The sequence below is a fragment of the Pleurodeles waltl genome, chromosome 1_1 (genome assembly GCF_031143425.1).
Source record: "Pleurodeles waltl isolate 20211129_DDA chromosome 1_1, aPleWal1.hap1.20221129, whole genome shotgun sequence".
Lineage (NCBI taxonomy): Eukaryota > Metazoa > Chordata > Amphibia > Caudata > Salamandridae > Pleurodeles > Pleurodeles waltl.
Genome location: NC_090436.1, coordinates 595,774,593 through 595,791,750, shown reverse-complemented (window position 1 = coordinate 595,791,750; position 17,158 = coordinate 595,774,593). Strand labels below are relative to the sequence as shown.

The 17,158-nt window shown below is 39.9% G+C and overlaps 1 protein-coding gene across 7 annotated transcripts in view; it reads left to right on the top strand.

The window, feature by feature from the left end:
• EFNA5 (ephrin A5) overlaps positions 1–17,158 on the top strand; it is a 423,510-nt gene that overhangs the window by 396,449 nt on the left and 9,903 nt on the right. For 5 of the 7 annotated variants that reach the window (XM_069226310.1, XM_069226272.1, XM_069226281.1 and 2 more), the window contains one exon: positions 5,733–5,858. The exons of the other annotated variants lie outside the window; for them this stretch is intronic. In XM_069226310.1, the coding sequence (XP_069082411.1) occupies positions 5,733–5,858 (126 nt within the window). The remainder of the gene's footprint in view (positions 1–5,732; positions 5,859–17,158) is intronic. 7 annotated transcript variants of the gene reach the window in all.

Here is a 17,158-nt window from a genome sequence, read left to right as displayed (position 1 = left end):
TTTGTAATTATCAATACTCTGAGGATGTAAAGATCCTCTGCTTCCACCTGCTTCGCTCATGTTTACAAATTTGAATCAACAGAAACCCTGAAACAAAAACAATATTAAAATAAATTGCCAAAAGGATGGCTAAAACACATCATCATAGATCCATCATTTTGGAAAATGGTGGAAGGGTTGCTCTGAGGAGTTATTTTCTGTCTCCATAAAACTACTTGACCCCCAAAACCTATGTTTTGACACTAAAATGAAGTATCTAAGCCTCATGGTTCCTGAAATATAACATCATTACTGCAACACATCCACCATTTTTAAAAATGTCGTCCAGAACAAATCAGACCAGATTATCAATGTCTTCCCAAGCTAAATTAATTCTCCAATGATAGAAAAACTCAAACCAAAAATGAAAATCTTTGAACAACAATTTTTTTTTATGGAAGTATATCAAGGGACCAGGAATATAGGGATTTCAGTTACCAATCTCTCTCCATGCTGAAAAAGCATATAGTTCACAAAACTTTGCATTGCCTATTGAAAAAGAATTTAGATGTCATATCAAAAGTGCTGGGAGAAAAAGGGCAGTTTAGCACCACTTCTGAAGCACTCGCATCTGACTAGATTTGGGGCACTATCAAGGTGATCTCCCTATGAGACTGTGAGAAAGCTCTTTATGGATGAGATGCTATTGGAGCTGCACTTTCAAAACAAGACAGTTCAGTCATCTGGCTGCCTGGTAGATTATCGATCATGGTATAATCAGGATCTGCCCGTAGTGTAGAAATATGTCACGGGTAGATTTGATAATGGCAGTCTGCTTCCTGAGAGTGCACTTTCACTGTAGTTACCACAAGTATGATTGGATGAGACCATTATTGTGTAGAATGTCTCCAGTGGGAGTGCAGAACATTAGTAGTAAAATAACTTCTATTTACTAGCAGTCATATTACAAAGACTATTATATATTTATTTTCTTTATTTATATATGTCTGTATGTATACAGTGCAACGAGGACCAATAGGTATCTGGGAGCTTTACAGATAACAGTAGACTGGAATAGAAATGCATCGAAGTAGGCAAGTGACAGAAAAATAGGCAACAAGAAAGAACCTAAGCAGTCTTGAGTCTGCAAAGCTAACAGTTATTTCATAACAACAGTACGCACAACAGGTTTATGAGAAAAGGCAAATAAAAAGCATCAACATAGCGGATGGAACTGTTAGCCCTTTGATTATTAGGAATACTGTTACGTGCTATTTCATTGATGCAAAACAGGGTGGATGTTAAGTGCTAAGAACCGCATCAGATATTGAGTTCCCCAGTAATCGCTGCCTGTTAAACATTAAGAAGATGGAAGTCTTTTCATTAGCCCCAGGATGAGTGCAAGCCTAGCTTTCATATTTACAAGGTGTCTGTGTCTTTAATTTCCTGGCTAGTGATCTTTCTGATTCCCAGGGTTCACATTTTAAGATCATAACAAGTTGGTCATGGATTTCAATTTGCTGTAGCTCATAGATGTCACTTTCCGACTCAAATATTAGACTTAATTATGTTTTTTTAACTTTATGTGGAGTTGAAGACTGCACAGTATGGAGCTAATATTCATTCGTAGAATTTGTAGGTGCTGTGCCATCTAACTTAGGATATATATACATATATACACACACACACACACACACGGCAAGTGCGTCCATCAGGAAAATTATAAGCACATTTTCTGAAAGAAGAAAATGCTGGAAATCAGTTTGTCTGCACCTTATGTGCCAGTGTTTTCCCAATACTCTATTGCTTCCTCAGCATCAACTATGTGCATGCCATACATATCCGTGCATACATGTGATCACTGACATGCTGCACTACAGAATAATTGACCAGATCATATTACAGCAGTAAGCCCCAGCACATGTGCAGACACAATGCAGTGTATGTGCACGTGTAATGTAGATGCATAACTCATTTCAAACAAGGACTAGCAAACGCAGACTCTGCTCAGAAGGTCATTGTTGATCACTGTTGCAGCCCACAGGCAGAAGAGGCTATCGTTTACCTGTGTTCTCCGCCACTGGGATCCTAAACAAGTGCATACTATTAAAAGTATTAATACGTAGGCCATAGGCAAGTTAACATTCTGTATCCAATAACCACTAGGTAATTAATATTTCTAAACAAGATTAGATGTAGTACGTTCATTGCGGATATTTTCAAAGTGCTCCCGTCAACTAAAATGGTGCCAATGAACATCGACGTGTATGTGCCTGCAATTTACACATAAAATTATAGATGAGTAAAAGTGAATTGCTGGGTTCTGGGTGACATCGAATGGGCAACCAAGAGTAAAGCAGGGGTTGTCTATAATGTCACTCACAACCTGAGGTGAAAAACATCCCTGTAGTTCACTTTTTACCAATCAATAATTTATATTATGCATGCTTCCCCCCCCCCCTCCCAAAATATTCTGCCTGGCTTTCAACTGTTACACAGGGGTAGAGGAGCAATGGGGGAGCCACACATATCACTCAGCCCCCTACTCTCTTTGCGTTCCCTGCCTCTAGGCACTGTGCTCCCTGCTCTCAATCACTCCTGTGTCAGGCTCTCAGGGAGCCCTGCCAGAGAAGCCTGCAATTCCTTTATGGGTAGTAACAGTGGTTAACAAGTTCTGTTACCCTGTTGGTTACTTCATGGCGGCGAATTACTGGATTGAGAATCCAGTAATTAACATTACTGACTCTATGAGGGCCCGGCATAATTGAGGTTACTCTTCATTATTCATCGTACATACATGTGCGCCAGGGGTGTACGACCTCAGCTATTTTGCTTTCTTCACTAAAACCACTAACAGCATTAACATAGCTAGTAAGCAAATGTATGCATCTTCTGTTATTGCAGGACACTCATAAGGTGCATGCGCACACAATTCCCTACTGTTTGGTTGTGTGGAAGTGTACCTTTTGAGCTACTCATGTTTTTATCCAATTCAATTTGAGGCTTCCCCAGAGTTCCTTTTTTCCACTTCATTGTTTTTCTTTTTGTTGCTGAGTCTAAACACTTTCATGCTGTAAAAGCTGCCTAATTATTTATTCTACTCATCACCTTGCCCCTTCTTTGATTTACAAAAGAAGTACTTGCTTTGCTTTTGAAAAAAAACTTACAGGGGCAGACATCTACTAATGTACACAGTGACTATATTGTTACGGTGGTTTAGATGCTCCACGAGAGTGTTCAGTTTCACACCAACCAAATACCTCCATTTCTAAAGGAGAGCTATTCGAGTTCTCGCTGGAAGCATCTTAACCCGCACAAAATGTCCGAGCAACACGCAAAGCACTTTAAGATTAATAGAAGAGCGGTCAGATTAATGATTTTAACGTGTTTATGTGCATGGCCATCTTAATGGTCGAAAAGCAGCATAAAAAGCAATTTTTTAAAAAATTAAATTTTCCAGACTTTATGTGCTATTTTGTGCGGAGCTGGAAATTTGTACATCATGTTGAGGACGTGATACTCCTACGGTCAACAAAATTAGCTCACCATATCACTTTAACAGCCCTGCGCTGTCCTATGAAAGTTTTTCACTGGAATTTTGTGAAGGAGGCAGCTGCTTGTGTGAGTCAAATGCTCCAGTATACCAACGCGGTAGAAGTTGTTATCGACTTATTCGGCTCTCTTGCTTAAATCGTGCTTTCCATAGTCGCTGTGGAAAATACTTTTTGGTGTTAGCCATGTTGTTAAGCACGGATAATGATATGAAAACTGCCTCAAATTAGAAACCTTTAAAAAACCTCAGTATTATTCATCTACCCTGGGCGTCCACCCAAGAGTGTGGTTACAACAGGACACCAAGTTTTCTACGATAAAGAAAACGTTCCAGGAAGATGGTGCTCTGAAATGTTACTCCATCAGTGGGAGACACATGCCCCTTCTCTGCAACAAAAAAAAAATTCTACAAGCAGTTTCACCTACTACTTTTGCTCCATATGGGTTGGTGAAGAATCCACCTGACAAGAGATCAATATCTTCTGCCTAATCTTTAAACTCGAGGCTTTATCCACAAAGATGGATGAGTGGGTTGGGAGGCTGAAAGAGGATTTTAAAAAACAAAAGCAACTGCGCAGGTTCCTGTAGTGTCATATATGTGAGTGAGCTCTCTCACAGAAAGGGATCTTGCCCAGCTCTCTCTTTGAAAGGACTAGTTCCTTTGCATTGTCTCACTTCCTATTCTAGTTAATAACTTCTCTTGAACATCTCAGCATGGCAAAACCAAGGCAGTTGCAACAGTATTGTCCGATGATGTAGTAGGCTGCAATGAATGCAGCCTCATGCAACTACTGGATACGGGATCTCCAAGAAGGATGGCCTTGAGAGGATGCAAAAGGATCACATGCCTCATTCAGAGAGAGTTATGGTAATATCAGACTGATTACATTAAAAGGCTTTCATCTATGTCATGGATGGATTTTGCTCAGATAAATGTCTACTCTAATATTCAGTACCAATGGAGGAAAACGTGAAGCAGTCCATTATAAAATTCATCTGAACTGATGACATTGCCGTAAATGCAGTAAATATGCAGAAAAATGCTGCGTAAGGAGGCTGTTTCTGCACGTTATCAATCTGACATTTCGTATTATAGCTTGAGTAAAAATGACTGCAGCCTTTTTGTAGATACTGCAATCACAGAGAAATATCCATGGAGGTAACCTCCCCCAAATTGTCCTTTTGATGAAATACTCAAACATTCCTACCACGTTCTGAAGAACACTGTGCTTCTGTAGTGCACTGAATGATCTTGCCTGTAGTTCAGGGGTGTACCACAGCATTCACTACATCTATTTAAAAAAGCAACCAAAGAAGCTTATAATTTGAGGACTATGGCTTGGGTGGAACCCCTAGTTGGTTAAATAGTCCACAAGACTTCAAGCCAGACAAGTTAGTGCAGCATTTAAGTTAGTATGAACATGTCCTAATGGAATGGAGATTTTATGCTTATGGTAGCAGAGCACGTAAATGAGACTTCTGTAAAAGAAGTTAGAGAATCTTTTGATCACAACCAAACTGAAATGAATCTTGAAGAGCTTAGCCTTCATCTGTCCAAATGAAGACTTTTTGTGGGCCTCCCCTATAACAATAGGATCCCCAAAAACCATTGTCACCCCATTTTATCTTCCATTAATGTCATAGTGGCATAAGGGCGTTGAAGCTGTTTTTTTTTGTTGCCGTTTTTCATTTGATTTCTTTTATATCAGATATTATACTCTGTTCCCCGTCCCTTCGATTACATGGTAGTACTTCAGTTACTGATGAGGTCAATGGTGTATCTAATATATTAAAACCTAAACATTGATCTGTCAGTTGTTGATATAACATCACTGATGACACATATAGAATGTAAACTCTATCCATATTTTGAAGGCAAATTATTCAAATCACATTTCTTACACCTAAAAATATCAGTAAAATGAAGTCCATTCATATGGCAATGAAAATATACATTGAAACTTCCAAACTTTGACAAACTTACAAGATGTTTTTTAAAAAGAGCAGTCCAATAAGGGAGTGTTATACTTTGATTGAAGAAAAACTTATATTAAAAACTTGTCAAATGTGCATGTGGCTGGATTTGTGCCCCCCACAGACTTTCTTTTCTGATCATGCATGTTCAGTGTTTGCTTCCTCCTCTTCCGCATCCTATTTCTGCCTTGCGTGCATGCTCTTACTCCTTCCCTTCCCCCCTCCAGATGTTTCCACGACATTCCCACGAGACATTGGAGGCGGGGCCGAGAACGAGCGAGGAGGACCTGCATGGCAGCGGGAAAGAGGCGGAGGGGCCGGAACACCCCTAAGCGTGACTATGCGCTCGCCAGGTAGGGAGACATTATTGGGCTGAGTTCCATAACTTGGATGTGTTACTGCAAAAATGGGCATACATTTTACCCATCTGTATCACATCCTAATCTGGCACGACATCCAAGTCTTTCCCACACGGCAAAGGACCATTCAAAACAGTGGCATGTGAAAGATTAAGTACTGTAGGAAAATCAAAGTTGTACCTGTCTGTTGCTTTCTCAGGGAAATGCGTGCCATCGAGAAATGTACAGTGATCTGCCTGGAATGCCCATGCAGGGCACAGCACTCTGCCTTTCTAAAAGATCCTACTCCTTTTCGGTTGAAATTATTACATATGCTCGGTCTGACCACAAAATGAAGGACTTTAATTTAAGAAAGTTGCCCAAAAGACTTGAATCCATGAAATCCTGGCAGATCACTGAATTTAGACGGATCTCCCAATTCTTTCGTTAATTTGTTGCCTTCAAATAAGTAGCTGCTGTGTCATTTTTCTGCTAAGTGTCAATCATTTCGTCCATTAATCTTTTGCTGGTTAACATCCAGACACCATGTTCATAAAAGTAGCCGAAAGTGGTTTTACTCTGGCACCTTGCACGCATCTAATGTCTCACTAGTGCTATCCAGGAGGATGATGGCGGAACACCCTGCCTCTACTGAAGAAACTCACTGCTTCTTGTTTGATGTTATTTATTTTATCACTGGGTCTAACGGTGAAACATATATTGATCTTAGATTATTTGCGACACTGTGTCACTATCAAATGAAAACAATAACAGCAATGACCATATGTATCACAAAATGCTGCAACACACAGCAGCATTACAAATGTAAGTGCTATTTTGTGCGCCAGTCTGTTAATGGTGCATTTCGGAGTAGCACTCGACCTATCTCCCTTTGCGGTAAAACAGGTGTTTCTTGCCTTTTTTGGAACAAGTCCTCATTGTAGTCTCTCCACCAATTCAGGCAGCAAAAGGCTAATTGCACTCTTGGGTGTCAAGCTCTTCACAGCACAATAAGTCATTAACCAGACCTGGAAATATTTCATTTAAGATGTTGAAGCTTAAGCCCCCATTGGCCAGTCATCTGGTTATTCAAGGTTGATCTTTGTTGAAAATGCCCCATTAAAACAATTACCGACTTAAAAAAAACTCACAGTCAACCGTATCTACAATAATATAATCATCTTAGTTCAGGGGATTGATCTGAATGTCCTGACGTTCAAGAATATCTTTCAGACCCTCAAAGAGGTCAGATCACTAACTAAAACCCCAGCACCCCACAAACCATTGCTAACCCCTCCCCAGGGCCTGTCCTCAGGTGATACTCGCCCAGTACCATTCCTTCCCACAAAATCGCCAACACTAGGTCCCTCTCCCCACACTCAAGGGAAACTCTTGCCACTTTCAGGCACCATAGACGAGCTCAGTCAGCCCTAAGCTCCCAGCCTATTTTTATAAGGTGAACCTCATAAATACTCTGTCAGGCTTAAAGCACTCAGACAATCATGCACTCTTATCTGACTTACATGGTTTTGAGAAGCTTCTGCTTTTTTATGAATGTCCTCCACTTGACCACAGAATAATCCTAAAGAACAGAGGGTAGACGTATAGCCTTAGACATTGGCACACAAATGACCTGCACTGTCAGCCCTAAGAGACTATTCCTTGTTCAAACACAAGTGACTGATTATCGGTCAATTTAAAAGCTCTCAGAGCAGCATTACTCCACCGAACTCAGGACACAACTCCGATTTCACTGAAAAAATTCTGGCACTGAAAGTATACCTTCCGACCAAAGTACACAAAATTATGATCATCGGTGACTTTATTGTAAGTGTTGACAGTCCTGACTTTAAAACCTGTGGCAGAAAGCGAGACTATGCAAAAACTGTTCTTCCCACAGAGTATTAGCAGCTAGACAAACACAGTTGAACACATGTTCAACTTTATTTTCACATGCAAGTAGTGTACAGCAGCATACATGGTCAGACCTCTTCTTCATCTTCACTAATATGACTGACCTTTGTTATACAGCAATAACATCCTCAAAGACATTACAGGCACTAAAAATATCCCTGTAGAATTATTTCAGTCAATGTACAGCAAAGTAAAAACCTTGCTATCTAAAACTTTCGACCTTGTGTTACAAATTCTACCTCAGTCTGCTGCTCAAGATATCTTAACTCCTTTCAGATCTTTCATGCTCAAATAAGGCATTAAAACACTTGACAGGTGATTCGAGGATGAACTTGCTTAAGTGAGCCATGTCCACCAGAATCGACAACATTAATGGCACAAATCTAAGACGACGACAACAGTTTCAGCAATATACATAGTAAAGGTTACCACAGAAGAGCCAAAAAGTGTTACCCGACAAAACAAGTTACTGACCCTCACTCCCAGTAAAGATCTTCAACTTCTGCTACAATCTTGCCAACCCCAGGGCTCTGAAAAAAGTCCCGTGCTTATTTCAGAAATACTGCAAAGTCTTTCTTGAGGTCTTCGGGCACAAAAATTATAAAATCTGTTACTCCTTATCCAGTACACCAGATGCATCCCCTTATTACCCCACCTTACCACCTTTACTACTATCTGCATTCAGCTCCTTTAATCTCCTACAGACTTGTGAGAGGCTTAGCCTGGCTGCTAAAATAGAAGTGTCCAATTTACATTCAGACCCTTGTTTAGCTGATATCCTGTGGCATCGTTGAAGGATCATCTTTTACAGACTCTTGTTTCACACGTGCGCTCCCCTTGGCAAAAATCTCTGGTACTGTCATAGGTGCACCACCGAGTGAAAATGCATGCAGATGTAACAAATGTGTTCCCTTGTATATCACAACCCAAAGAACATCACTAGCTTCACCTCATGTTTGGATGGTGTACTTGATCCCACGAGCTACAACCCAAGGGACTCTTTGAGCCGACTGACTTTGACAAATGTGAAGATTAAGTGATCATAATATAGGTCACAGACCAGAGGATTAACACTGCAGTATTGGTAGGGGCAGAGGCAGGAAACCATTCCAACAAGCAGTGTACTACACACCTCTATACACAGATTTGTGGCAGTGAGTTGGAACTGTCCTTCTGACGCTGAATTCCTTGACAACAATAGAGTTATTTAATTGTTCCTTGATGAGAGCGTGCTCGCACATAGTGACAGAGGAAGCATTGCCCTGAGCAGATAATAATCTGTTACAGACGTGCAAGCAAAGGGAGAATATTTCCAACCAATTTATGGAACCATTCAAGTCCATACGTATGTTCAGTTCAGAAGTGAAAGAAATCGAGAAGATCCTCCATAAACATTGGTCCTTATTGCATTCCGATAAAGACTTTAAAAATAATATTACAATTTCCCCACAGGTCACATATAGAACAGCTGGATTGCTCAAAGATGTTCTGGTTCGCAGTCTCACTTCATCAACCAGACCATTAGCAACAATATGCTAGATACCAAGAACAATGGCTTCTAGGAGTATAATAAATGGACACAAGTTAACACTAGCAAGCATATGCCTGCGTTTACAAGAGCTGGGTCAACAATGAAATTCCAGATTAACAAGAGCATTGCAAAACTTATTGTTTATGTTTTGGAATGTTTTGAAATGCCCTTGTGACAAAAGGTTCAGCCGAAAACAGAACCTTGAAACAAGTATGGACACGTGAGAAAAACGATCAAAGCAAGTTCATAGCTTGACTCTACAATTAATTGTACCAAGGAAACCCACAGAGCTTGCAGTATTTTTAGGGTTAACTGCATAATTCCTACTCAAAGGCAGAAAATGGAATAAAAGCTGAAACAACTAAAACCAAGAAATAATATTGTCATTAGGAAGAAATACCACATAGGTAACAACTTGGATGAGGAAGTTTTGGAGCCTCTCTAAAACACACACTGTTCTCTCTCTTCCCTTTGTAGATCAGGGTTGACAGCACAGCTCTATGCAAGAACTACTGCTTTCAGTGGTTACAGGTCCTAATCACAAACAGCAGCTTGTACTATGGTTAGCAGTACTACAACGGTACTACTTAAGTACTGTAAAATGCTATTCACAAATCTGCCAGTGTAAATCTCCACCTCATCTACTGTTTCTGTGGAGAGATCCTCACACATGTAAGTTTACAACTTAGTAGTAAATGTGGGAGAGACCAGTAGAGTGTCTTAAAAAAGGGGAATCCTTATACTAAATGGGATGGGGTTCAGAAAAAGTAAGGAGAGGTTTAGAGAGAGACATGCACCACCAACAATAGAGCAAGCCTGTTGCTATTCACAAACGACACTTCTAAAGTTAATTCAACCAAAAAGGGACACATGGCCAGCCACTGTTACTGCCACACCATCCCATAGAAAATAATAAAGGTAGGAATTGAAAATAAAACCTAATAGAAATAATTAAAATAAATTATTTAAAAGTCAGTAATAAAATTCATTTATTGTAATCTGAACATAAATATCTAAAAATAAAAGATTTGTAATTTGTAAAATATTTTAGTAACCATTTTTGAATTTACAAATTAATGTAACATTAATTTCTACTAAAATATATTTACAATACTTTTAATTCTATACATGACTTTTAGTTCTTATTAATGCATATTAGCATGTTTTCTTATGTTTTACTTTAGATTGGATTTTTGTTTTTATTTAAACTTCTGAAAAATAATTCTGTTTAATTTTTTGCATTTATCTTATTTATTTAAAGGTATAATTCAATAGTATTTTAATAGTTCTGTGGCATTTTTATCTTCTTCTACAGTTGAAATAAATATATACAATTAATATGCTTAAATATTTAATGTACACATATTTTTACTAATGTTCTTTCAGACAAATAAACGTTTTTTTTTTTTTTACTTTTCCCTATATTCTACCCTATATTCTACCACAGAGAGACTCCACAGTTATGGTTGGGATTTCTCTATGATAAATTATAGAGAACAAAGTTTATTTGACTTGAAATAAATCATTAAAACCATTTTAAGGTAAATATTACTGTAAAATACTTTTATGTATTTCATTTAAATGTCGAAAATAACCAATGCTACATCACTATACACTTAATTTGTAATTAGATGCCTCATTTAGAGTTTGGTGGAGGGGGTTACTCTGTCACAAACGTGATGGATATCCAGTCTGCTTTATTACAATTCCATTATAGCCCACAGAACTTGTAATAAGGCGGACAAGATATCCGTCACATTTGTGGCAGAGTAACCCCGCCGCCAAATTCTAAATCAGCCCTATAATCTTTAGTTTGAATATCTCAGGTTAAATAAAAATATTTTTCTGAAGTTTAAATTACAAAATAAATTCCCATTTAAAGTTAGAGAATATTTTTACTATACATTAATTTTTATTAAAAGTGACGTATAGAATTAATTATACTTATTTTATTATTATTTTAATACAAATACTGGTACATTAATTTTTCAACTCAGAGTAGGTTACATCATTTTATAACTAATCAATAAGTATGTATTATTTTTAGATATTTTTATTGCCAGGAGATTATATTTATTTATACCTAAGTATTTAAATAATGTAATTTATTTTACCATTATGTCTAAAAGGGTTTATTTTAAGTCGCTATCTCCATTACGTCCTGTGGCAAAGTGTTGCATTAGTGATAGTAGAAGCAATAGTAGTATCAGTAGCTGGCTATTTGTGGTACTGGCTTTACTAATGTTTCTTTCTGACAGTAGTAACGTACACTCATAAATGTGGTTCCGTCCCTTTTCCAGGGGTTGAAGACCTGTACTTCTACTCTTATGAGTAATTTTACACTTGGATTTTGTGAATAGCCCAAAGTAGTTAAGTTACCCAAAAGTGTAAGATACATTACATGTGTAAATTACTCACAAGTGTAAATACCTTTGTGACTAGACCCATAGAGTGGCTTTGGGTGAACCTTTTTCAGCCATTGAATTGATACATTATTAATCATAACATAGGTCATTACCAGAAGAGTGTTTCTCTGACTGAGCGCTATTGCCTTTTAGTTTGGCAGCTAAGACAGACACTAAATCACCACAGTTATTATCACACAAACTTTCTTTATGTTATATGTTCATAGGAGCATAAAGAGCACGTGACTTTTTACTGCAGAAGGTTCTACCATTAGTACCAATATTATCAAACAGCAGAGCCACCACCAGCAGTACCACTAATACCAAATACATTATCGACTTATTCAATGCTAACACTGTTATTAATCAATGCCACCAATTCCATCACCACTAGTGTCATAATCACCAATTCCTCCAATACCATCATCATTGGCAACACTAACTATACCACACCACCACAGTGAATTCCTTTAGAGCGAATACCACTACCACAAAGCCACCACAACACTATTAGCACAACACCAACTCAAGCACTAATATCTCCACCACGATTAGCTTCACCACCAGCATCCACATTATGAGAAGTTGGGTTGATGGTTGATTGGGTGTGAAGCCCGGTCAAGCAGCAATTTCAATCCTTGTCAGGGGAAGGCACAGACAGACCTTAAATTATCCCTCTGGTAGCTTGGCACAGAGCAGTCAAGCTTAACTTGAAGGCAATGAATAAAGTATTTGTGCAGCACTTCAAACAGTAAAACAGTGGAAACACCACACAAAAAGGATCTCACACCAGGTAGAAAAGTAGAACTTAATTTAATAAATAAAAAGGATCAAAATAACAAAAATCCAGTATCAGTCGAACTTGAGTTATGAATTTTTAAAGCATAAACTGTAAACTAGCGCTTCAAAGCAAGAAGCACCAACCAGGGATATCTGGTTGCACTGGACCGAGACAAAGTAAAACATTCAGGCTGACACCATTTGACCACGGGCTGGCTACAGGGACCCAGTTAAGCCTGCTGAACCAAGGTACCTTAAATCCCAGTTGCGGAGCGCTGCGTGGATCCAAAACAAAGATGCCTCATACAGCCATGGTGATGTGTCAGTTCTGAGATGGGGCGAGGCTGCGGTGCAAGATTCTTATGCGTTGACGTCGAGGATCCTGTCAGTGGAGCTTGCAATGTGAAGACTGGTGTCAAGGATGTGTGGCTCAGTTGAGGCGATGCTTCGGTTCCGATGAGTAGTGAAGCTGCGATGCAGAGGTTCTGCATCCTCATCAAGGCTGCTGTTGACGGAAATGTTCAAGGAGCTTGTACTGGGGAAAGCATATCGCAATAGCAGTTCTGAAGGCAATGCATTGGTCCAATGATTCGGCGTGCAGCGGCAATGCAAGTCTGTTGTCAGTTTCAACCCACGCAGTAGCGTCGATGCTCCAGTGCTTTTCCACACAGCAGCAGTGATGCATCAATTCTACTCCTGCAGCAGAGGATGCAGTAGTTCTGCTGGAGCAAACTCCTTACACCCACTTCCAAGGGTCCAGGACTGGGGTGGCACCAGTTGGCCGGGCATGCTCACACATGGTAGAGTCCAGGTGCAGGTGCAAGGTTGTTGGAAGCTTGTTATGTCCCTGAGAGTTCATATCAGATCAGAAGTCCAGCTAGCCTGTGGAGGCACTCTTGGTTCTAGGTTGGAGAGATGCAGGTCCAGATCTTCTCACTCCTGTTCAAGAGGGCAGCAGGCGCACTTCAGCACAGCAATGCAGTAGTCCAGCAGAGTGGCAGTCCTTCAGCAGCACAGCAGTCCTTCTTCCTGGCAGAGTATTTATAGGTCCAGAAGTGTAATGAAGTGGTATCTGAAGTCCAGTATTTATACTTTGGTGTCAGAAAGGCGGGAGAAGCTTCTAGACAGTTGCTTTGAAGTAAAAGGAATTCCCTTCCTCCCCTGCCCTGATTCTAAGCTGGCTGGAGTGACAATATATGGTTGGTAAGCCCTTTGTGCGTGAACAGGACACAGCCTATTCAGGTGTAAGTGAAGCTGTGTCCAGCTCCTCCCTCCCGTCCTGCACAGGATGGCCCATTAGGTCACACCTAAGCTCCCATTTTGTGTGGCTGTCTAGCAATACACAAAGTCCAACAGCAAACTACACCCAGTCATGTGACTAGAGACAGGCTGCAGTCACCAAATGGCTAAGCTAAGAAAATGCCAACTTTCTGAAAGAGGCATTTTCAGAGTTGCAATTTAAAATCGGACTTAACCATAAGTTAGGGTAAGTTTGGGGTTCCACAGACACCAAACATAAAGGGGTCATCTCTTTCCATATTGAAGCTACTCCAATAAGGTATAATAAGGCACCTCCATTGTTATCCTATGGGTGAGATAGGACTTGCAGTAGTGAAAAACAAGAGTGTGTAAAACCTAAAAGTGCATGTCCTACCCTTTTCATACACTGCACCCTGCCCTTTGGGTTGTCCCGGGCCCACCTTAAGGGTACATGTATGAAAAGGGAACGTTTGGACCTGTGAGCAGGTTTATTTTGTCATGTCGAAATGGCAGTGTAAACTGCATACACATGCTCTGCAGTGGCAGGCCTGGGACATGTTTATAAGGCTACTTAAGTAGGTGGCACAATCAGTGCTGCAGGCCCACTAGTAGCATTTAATTTACAGGCCCTGGGCACATGTAGTGCACTTCACTAGAGACTTCTAAGTAAATTAAATATGCCAAGGGGGGGGATAAGCCAATATTACCAGGTTTTAAGGAGAGAGCACATACACTTTACCACTGGTTAGCAGTGGTAAAGTGCTCAGAACCCTAAGACCAACAAAAACAGGTTCAGCAAAAATGGAGGAGGAGAGGCAAAACGTCTGAGGGAACACCACCCCAAGGCTGACAGGTTTAACACACTTTACCACCAATACCATAACCACCACCACTGTACCAACCTCACCACCAGTACTACCGCCCTCAATAACACCACCACCAGTGGCACCAACAATAAATTACACCAAAACCACAAAGCACATCAATATTACCACCAGCACTACTACCAGTTCTAAAAAACCACCACAGTTACCACCAATACCACCACTACAATGTCGGTTCCACCACTAATAGCACCGCCAGTACCACCATAACATATGACTACCACCAACATCATAACAAAGCATTGGCAAAGCTAATAGGTCTGGATGTAATGTGCTATCATTTGGAAACATAATTTTTTCATGCCTGTGTTTGCAAGTATTTACATAGCATTGCCAATGCTTCTTACTGCTATAGACATCAAGGTGCCCCTTTAGCATACCCCCATAGGTTTCAGATCATATTCTTCAGTAAAGTGCAGATAAAACATGAAAGATTTTTCCTGTCCCGGAATACTATGTACCTTAGAATAAATGTAGAATGTGTATGCCTATGGCACTTTACAGCTGTTATCCCCTCTGACTGAGTAATTTGAACCCAGCTAATCTTCCACTTGAGAGTTACACTGCAAGGTACCATACAATGGCTCACCGTTTTTTCTATATGTTTTAATATTTATTGGTTAACGTTGTGATGATGTACTAGTGGTACAATATGAACATCATTTATATCATTACTTTTTCTTACTAGCACTCTTTCATTTGTAGTTTTCTCTTCACATAGTGCACCATACTGTTGATTGACCCTTAAATGGGAATATGTTTAAGTTTCACTTGCTTTTAACACAAGAAGTTACTCTTGCTCTTCGTTAGCCTTGAAATAGAATCATTTCCAGTCAATAACATGGGTTCTTTTCAGCCATTTGTTTGGATAGCAAATAATTTTTAAGGGCATCATTTAAAGTTTGGCAAAGTGTGAGCTCCACCCTAAATTGATGATATCCTTGTGCCACTAAATTCATTCTTCATCCACGTCATTTGGAGGTGGGAAATGGCCAAGTTTTCGGAGGCAGGGTCGAGCTTGCTACGCAGTCGGAAACCTTTGACCCCTCTCTCATCCACCAAAGGGCTCATGGTTAATGTATGTCAGAACGTTCCCCTATTTAGGCTACTACTCTTCATGTTCATTTTAGGTCTCCCTGTCTGCTGCAAGACATTTTGTTAGCTTACAGTGGGCTTAGAGCTTGCCCATTGCTCATCATTGGTTGACCTCATTTCACTCTTATTTGCTTGCTTCTTATTTGATGACTTGTGTGTGCTTTAATTCCCGGTCATGAGTTTGCCCCTTCCATGAGCATGAACACATTACTTTGTCCTTACACTACTTGTTTTTTTATACTACCTCTTTGCTTTTTAGCTAAGTACTGTACAAGAGTGTGTGTGTTTTCCAAATGTTGCTGTGTGCTTCTCTCCCCTCCATCTCTGTGTTGCTCTGTTTCACTTTTTGCTTATGTGTTCCCCTTATCTTTGTGTTGCTGTGTTGAATTGTATGCTGCCTTACCTCTTTCCATGTTTCTGTTTTGCTGTGTGGTTCTCTGCCCCTCCCATGTTGTTCTCAACCCCTGTATTGCTCCCCCATCTCTGTGTTGCTGTGTCCCACCTTATGCTCCCCCGTGTTGCTTTGTCTCGCCGTGTGCTTCTCTACCCCTCCTGTGTCATATCTGTTCCATGCGTCGCTTCCAAGAGTCTGCAGTTATGCTTTCCAACCCACCCTTATTCCTTGTTTTGCTTCTGTTTCCCTGTTCTGTATTTTTTCTTTTTAGTTGTTGGTACAAGTCTAATCAGTTTCTAAAGACAAAAAAAAAAAAAAAAGCACCCACATAACTTTTTCACTTTATAGGCACAGGCCTACGAAATGCCGTGGCCGTCCACATACAAAGTTTTTTTGTTTTTTTTATTTCTTAGCTGTGCTACGCAGCACAGCCCTGCCATCTTGTTTGCCCACACACAATATCTCAAGTTGGTGACAGTGAACAAGGATGAGAACAAAAATAAATAAGAAAAGTAATGTTGTGATGCAAACGTTTATGCAAATATTTATGAACATTATTAGAGGGAGAGAAAGTGAAAGGTTTATGAAGAATAATATAAGGTGTAAATTAGCCAACTTTGTTCCATACTTACTTCTCAGAAAGTAGCTGCTGGTTTCTGTACCTGTCCTTCTTTCCGTGTCAATCATGGCACTCTACAGACCTGCACTTGCTGTCAATATTTCAGCATGTTGGCTTCTTGTCTGTAAATACAGCCTTTCCTATAATCACAAACCAATCATCTCTGTGACCTATCCATCAGAGCACAAGTCCTAAAAAGCAGAAGTGGGGGGACTAACCAAGTTAGACAGTATGCAAGGGACATCATGGCGTATGACATCAGAGTGTGACATCCCAGCGTGTGACATAACACATGGCATCACAACCCATGACCTCACAGGAAGTGACATCACAACCAATTACCTTAGAGGAAGTGACATCACAAAAAGATCTTAAGACTTCACACAATTGTTTTCAGGTCTATAATGAGTAAATTTGAGTGCATTAGAGATTA